The 13,585-nt window shown below is 39.6% G+C and overlaps 1 protein-coding gene across 1 annotated transcript in view; it reads left to right on the top strand.

Annotated features, from left to right (window-relative positions):
• The first annotated feature begins 4,925 nt into the window (after window positions 1-4,925).
• Window positions 4,926-13,585, top strand: part of LOC150085908 (cytochrome P450 3A8-like) — a 43,926-nt gene continuing 35,266 nt past the window's right edge. The window contains exons 1-3 of the mRNA XM_090374736.1: window positions 4,926-5,002; window positions 9,641-9,737; window positions 11,573-11,625. Of these exons, the coding sequence (XP_090230862.1) occupies window positions 4,926-5,002; window positions 9,641-9,737; window positions 11,573-11,625 (227 nt within the window). The remainder of the gene's footprint in view (window positions 5,003-9,640; window positions 9,738-11,572; window positions 11,626-13,585) is intronic.

Raw genomic sequence — 13,585 nt, 5'->3', positions numbered from 1 at the left:
ATTGTAAGGCTATTAGGTCCATATATGCATTAGTGAAATTGATAGTATTCAGAGGTGTGTAGAGAATTTGATTTGAGAGGTTTGTGTTCCAGATCCATAAGTCTGCATAGTAGGTCTAAAGGGCCATATGCATATGTAAGTAAATTGTATACATGTCTTTCCAATATTATAATATGTGAATAATGTTTTTGAATAAGGAAAATTAAATCTTGGTTTTACATTTGATTACCATGTCCATGGAGTCATTTTACTCAAAGAGAACAACACACAGCCCGAAAACATTATGCTGATACCACCTTGGCTGAGAAACAAGAAAGTAAAAACTAAGAAACTGGAAACTTCTGATTTAAAAACTTAGTCAGGTTCCTTTTGGATTGATCCCATCTTTGAATTTAAAAGAAAAAAAATTGATTAGAAGTTTCCACTACTGGCGACAGCCAACAAGGATCATCCCCACAATATGCTGAAAAAAATATCGGAAATGAGGTTAATGTATTTGTGTTTAATTCTGCACACACACAATGGGAGACTGTATGCTGAAAGCCATTTGGTTGGATTAATTCAAAATCTCAGGAACCTGCAACGTTTTTGTGGGAGGGAGAGGGTGTTATTTTCTCAAATTGGATGCCGTAGTAGGTAGCATGAATCTATTTTATTTGGATGGAATATATTAAAACAAAGGTGGTGAAAGTCTGCGAATGTCACTGAAGAGTCGTTAAGGGGTAAGAGCATCGAGAGTTAACTGGAGCGCCCTGTTGCAAAGTGCGCCACATACCACATATTTGTGTGAGCCCACATCAGATGAAGGGGTTTAGAAACAAAACGTCATATTCTAACATATAATAAGTCAATAAAATAAAAATATATTTTTATTATTTAAAGTTCGTAGTAAACTTCGCGATTATTAAAAATTAATTTACTTAAAATATGACATTAATTGTGGGCAGAGCACCTCAAAGAATTGCGGTCCCGGGTAATTACTACTGTCATCCATAAGTTCAACTCACCCAGAACCTCCACCCTGGTTTTCGCCTGGCCTCCATGTGACCTTTATCATTACCGGCCATGGATCCTTCCAACAAAAACTGACCGCCATGGGAATCGAGAATGACCCACGTTGCCACTGCGGCGAAGAGGAGTCCTGGGGGCACCTCATGTATGAGTGCCCCAGCTACGACAACATTAGGCTTAAATTCCTCACCACAATACAGAGAAACCCTCGAAATCAAGAATCCACTCTGCTACTAGAGGAACATACCTATAAGGCATTAACCACCTATGCGCAAGAAACATTTGCACTTAGGCGAGCTAAGATTGCAGAACTCAGAGCCCAACAACTAAACCGGACCGGCGTGGGATAACTCTCCATTCCCCCAGAAAAACGCAGACATAATTATGCAAACCCAAATAAGGTAGGATCCACTGTAGGCACCATCCAAGGTGCGGGATGCTGGCACTCCTCGGAGTGCGGGATTTAAAAGTCATCGCAAACCCGAAATGGGTAGGATATACTGCTGGCACCGATCTAGGTGCGGGATTGCTGGCACTGACCTCAGTGCGGGATCTACAGGCACTATGCCATTGACAATTACACAGGGGCACCTGTCCCCTGTAACTTTTAAACCCACACTCTTTCCTATACTTCGCCTAAATTAGGGTGGATTTATTCTCCCCTGTCAACCCACCCAAATTCATTCTCCCTCAAATCCTCTCTTTTTCTATGCTCCTCTCTCTCTCTCTCCCTTTTTTTTTTTTTTATTTATTATTTTTCTTTATTTAATTTTTTATTTTATTTTATTATTATTTTTATTACTTTTTATTTTTATTTATTTTATTTATTTATTTTTTATTTTATTTATTTATTTTATTTTATTTTATTTATTTTATTTTATTTTATTTATTTATTTTTTTTTTTTTTTTTGGCTCCGTCAGGAAGCTCAGGCAACCCTGGCGGAGGCCAGCCAGAGTATAATGGGCAGCCTGACTCACCTCCCAGTGGTGGTGGAGGGCAACGTGGGGTTCACTTAGGGGCCTTGCGGCTAAGCAGCCAGAGACAGAACAACAGACCACAGCACAACTCTGTCACAAACCAGACACCACACTTTTTCTGGCTTTTACAGAGATTCTGTAAATTCTTCACAAAGTACCATGGCGCAGATGTGGGAAACCACCGGTGGCGCCTTCCACAAAACACTATGCCACTATGTCAACTAGACCGACAGTGTATGTCATTTAACCCACGAACTACCCTAGGATGTAACAATCACCATAGAGACCCATGACGACGGAACAACTGGACAGGACACAGATCCCAGGAGTGACAACACTGCATCGGCCCCCAGACAACAGAACAAACAGTGGAAGTGACATTATACCAAGAATGACCGAACAAAATGGAAATAGAAGGACCATGACCACGACCAAACTGGATGGGACCTTGATCCAACTACCAACGCCAGAATTCAACCGATCTGTGAACAAGTCGGTAGAGATCTTGTCCCTGGATGTACTTCCTGGTGGAGCCACTGTCAGGATGCTGTCCTGAACTTACTGACCTGGCCACTCTGCAGCCAAGCTGCACATACGCCATATTGGCGATCAGTACCGACTCCCTTGTTCGGCCCTTTCTATCCCACCCCGGCGGGGGGAGGAGACAGTCATGCTGTTTCCTCACCTCGCCACCCCCATTCTTTCTTCTGGCAGAGCATGCCCATACCAAGCCAACTTGAGGTCTCCTACTCTATTGGCCTCATCCTACCTTTGACCCCAGTGTATCTTTACACAAGCGAATGCCCCCAAAGATCCGAATTAAATTAACCTACGCCCATATTTCGATCTTTCCCACTTCGCCACATGGTGCAAGGAAGCCTGAAGCCTTCAAGCGACATCACCCTACGCAATCGAGAGATATCACATATTTATACGCATATGTGTAAAAAAAAAAAATTTTTTTTTTAGGTCCTAGCCACTGAAATCTCAGGATTTTAGGTGGCAAGACATGCCAGAGTGAACTATAGACTAGTGGGTACCTGGTCTGCCTCCAACGGAGCGTACGTGGGGCAACGTTGGGCCTCAGCCGAGGTCCAACGGCTGAATGGCCAGAGGAACAACGGTACAAAACATCGCACTTCCATAATCCATATACTTTTAAATCTCTGGCCTTCCCAGTGAACTGGTACACCCACAATAAAAGCAACGTGAAGATGGGGAAACCACTTGTGCCGTTAGACACTGAAAACAGTTATTACTACAGAGATAAGAGGCGGAGTTGAACAGACGTTCTAGGTGCTGCCCATTACATGTACACATGTCCTACTACTACTACTTAGCCACATGGTGCAAGGAAGCCTGAGGCTTATGCTGCACCAACCAAATAAAAATTCCCAAGTTACCCTGAGAGAGAGAGAGGGAGAAGGGAGTCACCAAGAAAGAGAAGTATGACGATATCCAGCTCAAAACTCTGGTGTGCCAAGCCCATACTCACCAGATGTGAGCCCCTGGGATGATGTATGCCTCTAATCCCACCTTCCCCTCAGAGCCTGGTTGGCAGCACAGGAACCCTTAACAGCGATTGGTAAGGAGGTTGACAATGAGTGAAGTCACTACCGTCAAAAAGAAGGGTTTTAATTTTACAAAAGGGCACAACAACAATCTAGGATGATCCATGTCCTCCAACTAGGAAGCCAGCATGGATGGGAAGAACACGGACATATTACAGAATAACTTTAAAGCCACCAGAACAAGAATGCATAAATACCATTAAGGAAATATAAAACTAGGAAGATGTCGAGGAGGCGAATAAGAAAATGATTAGTCTAAGAAAAAGAAGAAAAAAAAAATGAAGGGTGAATTAGGCTTGCAGCGCCGAAAACAATATAAGAATACAGTTAAGCCAATGTCTAAAAATAGCACAGAAACAGGCTGGCGAAGGCCAAGTACAAGAAATCAGATATCCACATCAGCTATTTACTTAATGATTGCGACAAATCACTGACAAGGATTGCAAGTCATCTGACAAGATATTGGTTCTATTCAGCAAGGAAAACTTATGAAGTATAAAAGACGTTTCAAAATTACATCAACAAAACTAGAGGTGGCGCCATGTAATAAAAAAAATGGAAAAGAAAATTTCAACAACGTTTTCCTGCGATGCTCCCTTTTCGAGTTAAGTCTTTTTCTGTGTTTTGAGAGATGGGAAAAAACGCCAGATGTGCTGTGAAATACAACGAAGAGTGAATACACGAAAAGACTAATGCGAGAGGGGAACAATAAATATCATCACACATTTGTAATCAAACTGAAACGAGCCTAATTTAGGGAACGTAAACTAAGGGTTTTATTAAGAGTTTTATGAAGTCAATCTTAGTAATTAATTGATAAGGAGATAACTGTTCACGTCTTAATTACAGAAAAAAATCAATTAATTGAGCGAGAAAATCAAAAATGTAACGCAGTGAGTACATTAACTTAATTGTTTTAAATTCTGTCTAAGCTCGTTTGAATTAGGATTTGAAGAAAAGCTCAGTGTTAGATTTAGTGTTGCCATGGAAACACCTTTATCTTTTTCTGCGAATACTGGGTCTCAACACCAGAACAGTAGGTGTTGGCAGTATATATTATATTGTTCTCACAAATACTTTTTTAAAAGTGTAAAAAAAAAAAAAAAAAACGCACACGCGTGTCCCTTGAACGCCGATCGTGGGTCCGGACTAACTGTCGATCGTCTTACTAAACAGCACGGTCGCAGATCAGTTGCGAAATACAAGAGTCTGATATAATCTCACGTGAGTTACTGACATTATCACAAGTATTGCGTTTGCAGTTGGAAAGAAGCCGGTAGGACTAGATTGGTGCTGTTCTTTTATAATTGTGCTCGACATTCGGAGTTATCAATTGCAAATCCAGCTTTCGTGCTCCACACCACGATGGAATTCTCAAGCTTGCCTGCGTGGCTCCTGTACAGCGTGCTTTTCCTGTTGCTGCTGGTCACATACCTGTACTCGTAAGTAGAATTGTCCCTTTACGTGTCATTAAAACATCGTAGCGGATGCGATTTTTTCTTTCCCCACGCACGACATGAAAGCAACCGGTATGGTATAAAGAGGCTTCTGTAATGTTGCACAAGCTGTGGTAATGCATATAGTGGTGGGCAAAGGATTTTTCAAGTGGGAAAGATTAATGTTTAAAGATTTAACTCGTTCAGAAATAAAATCTTTCCTCATATTACAGTAAAATCAGATTACCACTGTTGCTTTAACGACAGTTTCTCATAGCGAAACTATCTCCATATCCGGCGACTACCCTTATGTGCTCGTTAACCTCGTTTGAAAGAAGCAGCTCAAACTTAAAATTCAGAACAACCAATTATTTTCAAAATCGACAAAATGTTTTTGGTAACAACGATAGCTGTGTATGACCGTCACGAATAGAATAAACACTAACAATCGTCATCCGAAAATGATTACGTGGAACGTTGTCCAATACATCCCATCTGTAAAGAAATAAACCATTCCTAACAATAACCTGTAGTCCAGCGAGGTCAAGGCCGAGACTTGACCTGGAAACCACGCTTCTGATGTCTTGGCCTCACGAGCTGAAGGACTTACGATCTGCTAAAGGCGAAATGGCCTCAATGAAACGTGGTTTGGTCAAGAATCTTAATCTTCTCTAAAAGGTGGTCTGATAAAATTTATGCAAAGTTTTAGTCTTTGTTCACAAAAATTCATGCTTCTAACAACTTCACAGTTCAACCCAACGGAAACTTCATTAATGCAGACAATGGCTTCGAATCCAACTTATATATAGTTTCGACAACATTTGAGGATTCATTTTTAATCCAATAATGAAGATTTTGCATCTTCAAGGAGGATCATTGTGGGTTTTTCGTGTATCGCCGAAATAAAATTCTGATCACAGCCGCCAAAATTAGATAAATTATTAACGTCTGCCTTGTCGTCTTACGAAAAGTGCTCATCCCTACAATAATCATGATTGTTCTGGGTGATATTCCCATTTTATTCTCCACCATCTTGTCTGTGGATAGAATTTCGACAAATTCGGTTGCTAACAGGTTTAATCATTTCACGAGTTCTGGCAGTGAATAGACAATCACTCCATTAGATCACATTTTCTCAGTGTGTAACTATATCTTTTTATAGCGCGACAGACAAGCACTCTACCTTTGAAGAGTGGATTCAAGTCCCGTCTTATATTAAACGTTTTCCTGAGAAGTGTGAAAACGCTAAACATACATCAACAGACCGTACACACAGGCGCAGAAGACAATGAAAACCACCATATATAGTCTCTACAAAATCGCCGAAGACAATCCAATTCAACATAATTAAAAGCACCTTTGGAAGTGTAATATCAACTTTATTTCCACTTGTATATAAATATCATGATATCTTTTGATATCTAGAACCTTTCCCCAAATTTTTAAAAAGGTTCCCTCGTGTTTTCGAGGCGCTGACGTTTAAGGCCTCCAAATTAAGCAAGATGAAATACAATGCCCTTGAGAAATTTGCTTTTTCATTCCTACTTTTATTATCATTATTACACAAACCAAATTAATGTAATAAGGAATGTGAAACTTCTTTGATGCTAACCTCTTTTAAGAGGAGCATCGTACTTCCTAATACACGAATTTTGAACCATCGCTTTGCGAAAGGAACATGGATGAAATTCCAAAAAAAAAAAAAAATTCAAATTGAACTTGGTTTATTTGACACAAAATATAATATTAATTTTTATTTTATGTAAACCGCAAACACGAGAGGTATTAGAACCTATAGTACTTAGTACCGTGCTTGGGTTGGAGATTGAGGAGACGAAAGAAGATATTTGTTGACATTGGACTTGAACTTCTGTAGACTCTAATTTTCAGGAAATATGTATGTAAGAAGGGCATTAATATACAAGAGGAAAAGAGTGGGGGGAAAGAACTGAACCTTGGGTGACACCGGCATTAGTGGAGAAGTTAGAAGACAGAGAGCCATCTACCATCACCCTCAGTTAACGACCAGAGAGAAAACTGGATAACCAATTACTAAAAACAGTTGCCAAACTGTAAGATGGAAGCTTGTTTAGAAGCCCTTTATGCCAAACACGAACGAAAGCCTTTGAGATGTCAGGAGCAACTGCTTGTGTTTCACCGAACCTTTCCATTGAATTAGTCCATAAATGGGTAACATAAGCCAGAATATCACCAGTGGATCGACACTGACGGAATCCATACTGGCGATCGTTGATCAGACGGAAGGTTTCTAGGTAGTTTAAGAGTTGGCGGTTAATTTCTCCATTACTTTAGAAAGAGAAGTAATTGCAATGGCACGATAATTCGATGAGAGGGATTTGTCACCCTTTTTAGGAACTGGCTGAATATGAGAAAATTACCAAGCAGAAGGAAAAACACCTTTGGAATAAGAAAGTGAAAAAAGGCGGCATAGAATAGGAATAAGTTCAGGAGCACAGGTTTTGAGAACAAGTGGAGAAACACCATCGGGACCTGGAGCTTTCTAAGCATCAAGATTTGTCAAAATCCTTCTGACATCCTTTTGACTGAAGACCACAGCAGGCATTGAATGGTATGTTGGGAATGGTGGGAGGTGTTTTACCAAGATCATTAATACACGAGTTGGAAGAAAAATGGGATGCTAGCAGGTCAGCTTTATCCTTAGCTGAAGTGACAACAGAACCATCTGGTTTGGAAAGAGGTGGGAGCAGAGATGGGCAAAAGTTGCGGCCAATAGCTTTGGCAAGAGACCAGAATGTTCGGCTGCCATTACGACAAGAAGCAAGTTTTCTACTTTTAGCCTGTTCAAATTCTAGTTTGGACTGATTAATAACTGCTTTACAATTGTTGCGAGCTTTGGTTAAGCAGAAAATGAAACTGAAGAATTAGAAACAAGGTAATTACGATATGCAACATTCTTCTCTTGAACAGTCTTAGTACGTTTATTGGAAAACCAAGGTTTAGATAAAGGACGAGATTTAAGTGGAGTGTGGGATAAAGGATTCCATTTCTCCAAGAATAATTTCAGTGACACGATCTGAGCAAACATTGACATCAGAAGTTTTGAAACAGTAATCCGACCGAAGAAAAGAAGTCTCGCAGGTCATCCCATTTTGCATTCTTGTAATGCCAAGCAGCAAGAGGTTCGGAGAAGCCATGAGATAAAGGTTCCATTGGAGAAGAGAATCACCAAATTGTGATCTGAAGTGCCTAAAGGACCTCTCACTTCGACCGTGTACTTAGAAGGGTTGTTTGTGAGAAAAAGATCAAGCGTATTGGCTGTATGATTAGGATTGTTCGGTATTCTTGTAGGTAAATGAACAATCTGTGCAAGGTCATTAGTAATTGCAAAAGCCTAAGCATCTCGACTAGCTGGGTCAGCGTGACTAGAAAATGGGAGCCAGCTGGAGTTGTGAACATTACCCCACTAACTAACAAAAACTCCGCTTTCTTCCATCGGTCTGACTTCTCATGCTGAAAAATATAATCGCTCCTTCCCCTGCTCATTCAGCTGAATACACGCGTCTGCAACCATACCTCTATCTGTAAAGTCGAAATAAAGGGGAAAAAATCCCGGAAGGAATATAGACTAGTCCCCGTGGGAAGCAATATGCTAAAAATCTTTAAGAGCCATTTTCAGACACATTAATGATCTTTGCTTTAGCCTCAGATCCAGCTACCTACACTCCGCTATAAAGAACAGCTCAACAATCTCAAACTCCCTTCAGACCTGTAGAATCAAACGTTCCCTAAATAATAGATAAAATGCATACGCTTTACCCGGGCATATACTGAGTTACTGACTTTTAAGAAAATCTTCGAGATGCACGATAACAATTGCTTCAATGTTAAACATAAACAGAAGCATGCCCCAAGAAAGCGTTCTGTCAGTATCCTTTTTGCGGCAGCCCTCAACCCCATCACGTCGCTGCATAACTATTTCTTATACAGATGACCCCAAGATGTTCGTCTGCTCTCAAAAGACCCAAAATGCTATACACATTAATCCCAGTGCTCATATGTGTTGAGTATGGGCCTGGCACACCCAGGGTCTTGAGTTGGATTTCATTATTCTCCTCTTTCTTAGTGATTCCCTTCTCTCTCTCTCTCTCTCTCTCTCTCTCTCTCTCTCTCTCTCTCTCGAGAGAGAGAGAGAGAGAGAGAGAGAGAGAGAGAGAGAGAGAGAGAGAGAGAGATTCTGATTTTTTTTAGTGCAGCATAAGCCTCGGGCTTCCTTGCACCCTATAGCTAATAATATCTCACAAGCTTCCACCCGCCAGTTTCGGAAACTTCATTGTAGTCTACCTGAAAGATATTGGCTCAAAATTAAATCCCGGAAAGCCCACCCAGAACACCATTAATTATAATATATTGTATTTAGAGAAAAAGCAATCTTTGACACCACCATTTTGTTTACTTTCTGCGATTTTATTAAATACCAAATTTTTTTCCTTGTTTGATGATATCTGACAAGTAAATATTCATGGCTGTGAACAGTGGTCCGCCATAGTTAAGTATTTATTATTTTTATTAGTTAATAAGTGATTTAATAATAATGATATTATATATACAATAATAAATAATACATTCAATAAATAGTTTAATAAATATAATTTTTTTTTACAGTTACTTCACTAAAACGTACAGTTACTGGAAGGACAGGGGTATTCCTTACATAAAACCGTACCCAATCGTTGGAACATTATATGAACTGGTCGGAAAGGTAATCTTTCTCTTTACGTTAAATAAAGGTGATAATAAATGGTGAGAATCAGTTGTTGGTGCGAATTAATACACCAGCGTTTCGTAAACTTCTTTAGTCACGGAACACTATCTCACAACATATTCACGGACCACAAGTTCAGCTCCAGCTAAACTTGTAGCTTTGCAATTAAAATATTAGCAAAGAACTGTTTGCTAATATTTTCAACCACAAATCCATGGTCACATATTTTAATAATATTTCGAAATACTAATAACGGTTCCTTTCCTCCTCTTTTTCAACCCGTGTACTGCAGGCTGAATCGCATATGAATGGAACATTAGATCACCACATTGCTACTTTTCCTATCTGTCATGACTTATACGCATATTTCTCTATGCAAAGACCGCAAAATAAAATGTTCTGTGGTCTATTTGATTACTAGTCTATGCTCGTATATTAATAACTGAAAAACATGTCAAATATTATAATGATACAAAAGTGGTGGACGCTACAAATATGCGAAATGTATTTTATGATGTTCGTAATTATTTATTACGATTTTGTGCGAAACACTTGTTCACATCTCACGGAACACTAGTTTTTTTTTTTTTTGGTAGTTGTTGGCGCATAGGCTTCTGTGGCCATAGTGCACCTCCCAAGGTTTTTGCAGTACTTTGATCCAAGCTCGAGGTGGGATTCGAACCCGCGACCTTTAGGTAGCCAGGTAGGCACTTAACCCACCTGGCTAGTCCGGTCGACAGGAACACAGTTTGAGAAACGCTGTAATACACGATGCTTTGTGGAAATAATTGTTTTATAACAACGTGCTAAAATGTTAAGAGTGAATGCGGTACTATTACCAGAAAGGCTTAAGTTTTGCAAATTGCAGCACCTGGAGAGTAGGCACTTGCGAGGTGATCTAATTGAGGTATTAAAGCCGTGAATGGGTTGAGCAAGCTGAAGGGATTCTTCCTCTTGCTCAGATTAAGAACCTCAGGGAGCACAGATTCAAACTGAGGTAAGACAGTTGTAGAATAGCTGTGCGGAAATTTGCCTTTAGCCAGCGGGTAGTTGGTTGGTGGAACAGACCTCCATCTTTTGTTGTGGAAGTTGATAGCCTAAATAAATTTAAGGCTTAGCTGGACAGGCATTTTGAACAAATTTGTAGAAGGGATTTTTTTTGGCCGATGCTTCATAAACTTGCTTTCTTGCATCATATGCCTCTACTAATACTAATGTTACATAACGTTTTATTTGAAAAGTTGGTTAGCTACCAGCTTCCACTGACAAGTTCACATTTTATGGTAATCCCCTGGCATTTTCTGCGGTGAAGGGAATTTATCACTTTACACCTATATTTTAAATTTGGTAGGAAAAATAAAGATTTAAAGTATTTCAGTAGTGCGAAAGCTTCGATTATTACTTCATATTGTGAAATCCATGATGAATGACAGTTTTCGCAATATGAGATCTTGTAATGATGTCCTTTTTGCAAACTTGGCCTTGCATTCCTTGTGAAATTACTTCGTATCAAAATAACGTTTTACACTACCCAGTATGTGATAAAAAACCTAACTAAAATTTTTAATTGAAAATTAAAGTGAAATTTAATAAGACATTACCACATGAAACATTCTCTTCTTGACGGTAGGCGAATTTAAATCCAGAAATATCGAATGTAGCCAATTGTATTTAGTTACCGAAATTGTTTAGATTTAATTGTAATAACCAGTCCTTTCATAGACTAATTAAATATTTCGTCTTTTTATTAAAATTTCTTCCCTGGTGGCATTTTAAGTAATGTACTTTAAATTTGATTGGGTTTATTATTTATTAATTTAAATTTTTTATAGGTAACCCACGAAAGGCAAAAGGCACTGTATGAACAATTAGGCAAGATATATGGGTAAGTAACGAAGTGATTACAAACACGTGGTTTCAGTTTAGGCCATTTTTTTTTCCTTTAAATATTCGACAATAGTCGCACACTTTAATTCACAGAATTGTCAAATTTCTTATATATTAAAATTCATTCACTGAGGTGGACTATCTGCTATTTATAACTGCATCATTTCGGAACTATAAAAAAAAAATAATAAATCTTTGGGAAAAAGTGTTCAGTGTGTAGATAGTCCTGCTTTTTGCGGAGTGTTCAAAATATGCTTTAAAAAAGCTTACAATAAAAAGTACAAACCTATTTTTCAAAAAATAAGTTTGTCTTCTTTTGAATCTAAACCAAAAAATAGGTTTGGCTTCAAAAATTCGTTTAGTTAGAAGTGTAGCGTCAATCTGACTTGCACGTGACTAGAACAAATCTGGAATCGAGATTACATAGTATGATAAAATAACAAGTGTATCTTGTCTATTATTATTGCTCTTATATTGTTTCTCCCTGATTGGGGGTTCCATCTCGTGAAGGGTATTGCTACCAAGTACACAGGGTGGTTATGTCTGGTGTTACTGTTGGTCGAGGAACTTTGACTACCCTGCAGGTGTTCAAGGATTACAACTTTCTGGAGTTCCTTGTAGGTGTTCTCTGGGAAACCTTTTGCTGCTAGGCTGTTATGTAGGGTCTTTGGCACCATACGGGTGGTTGACACGGTGATCGGGATGGTCGTTACTTGTTGCATAATCCACATCTTTTGAATTCCTTTCTTAGGTTCGTGTACTTCCTGATTTTTTTCCCCATGGGTTTTCTGCAGGTTGCCAGTGTTGACTACCTCTATGTCAATCAGATAGGTAGCCTTTTCCTTCTTGTCCACAAGGGTGATGTCTGGTCTGTTGTGCGGGATTGTCCTATCCGTTATTATGGCCCGGTCCCAGTACAGCTTGCGGTTCGTACTTTTAGTACAGTACACTTTCTTCGATCAACTGGTATTTCCTTGATAGCTTCTGATGTATTATCCTGGCTACCTGGTCGTGTCTATGAGTACTCAGTGATCACCTTGCTTCCCGTGGTGACGTGTTGGATCGTTTCTGAGGCCAGGTGACATCCTCGACATGTGTCATTGAACACTGCGGGCTCCTTGGCGATGCATTTTCTATAGTTCCTGATGTTGATTATCTGGTCTTAGATGGAGAGCATAAATCCTTCAGTTTCGGGGAAGAGCGTCCGCTCGTGAGCCATGCATTGGAAGCAATTTTATCTATGTGATCTTGGATGATCATTGTACTGTCTGCCATGGAGTGTCTTCTCTGCCCATCTTTCTAGCTTCGTTTTTGCCTCCTGGTTGGGGAGAAGACTCCTCGCTTAGGTTGAGTGGGGTATACCGCTTGTCTATCTTCCTCATGGCCTGCTGCTATGCTATGTGTTTCTGGAAATACTACCTTCAATATATTTAATCTATCAATTTCTACAACTACAGATAGAAGTTTGTTTCAGCAATCAACCACCTGCTGGCTAAAGGCAAATTCGGCACATCTATCTTAACAACTGTCTTTCCTCAAGTTGAATATTGCCTTCACAGGCGATTATTCTGAGCAAAAGGAAGAATCCCATCGGCATTCAGCATGCTCAAACCATTCACAGCTTTATACACCTCAATCAGATCACCTCGCAGGTGCCTAGTCTCGATACACTGTAATTTGCAAAACTTAAGCCTTTTTTTTTTTTTTTAAGAGAAACCCTTTGTCCCATTCACTAATCTTGTTGCCCTTCTCTGTACTCGCTCCAGCAGCTCTACATTCTTACTAAAATGAGGCCTCCAGACCTGTATACAGTACTCAAGGTGTGGCCTGACCATTGCCTTATACAAAGGGATAATCACCTCCTTATCCCTGTTAGAAAAATTCCTGTTTATCATTGACAAGACACCATGAGCTACTCTTGCAGACTGTCTGCACTGCTCAGAAAACTTCATATCTTC

Source organism: Mastigoproctus giganteus, chromosome 5 (assembly GCF_048544385.1).
Source record: "Mastigoproctus giganteus isolate SK-2022 chromosome 5, ASM4854438v1, whole genome shotgun sequence".
Classification (NCBI taxonomy): domain Eukaryota; kingdom Metazoa; phylum Arthropoda; class Arachnida; order Uropygi; family Thelyphonidae; genus Mastigoproctus; species Mastigoproctus giganteus.
Note: the sequence above shows the minus strand (reverse complement) of the source record. Positions and strands in the feature narration are given on the sequence as shown.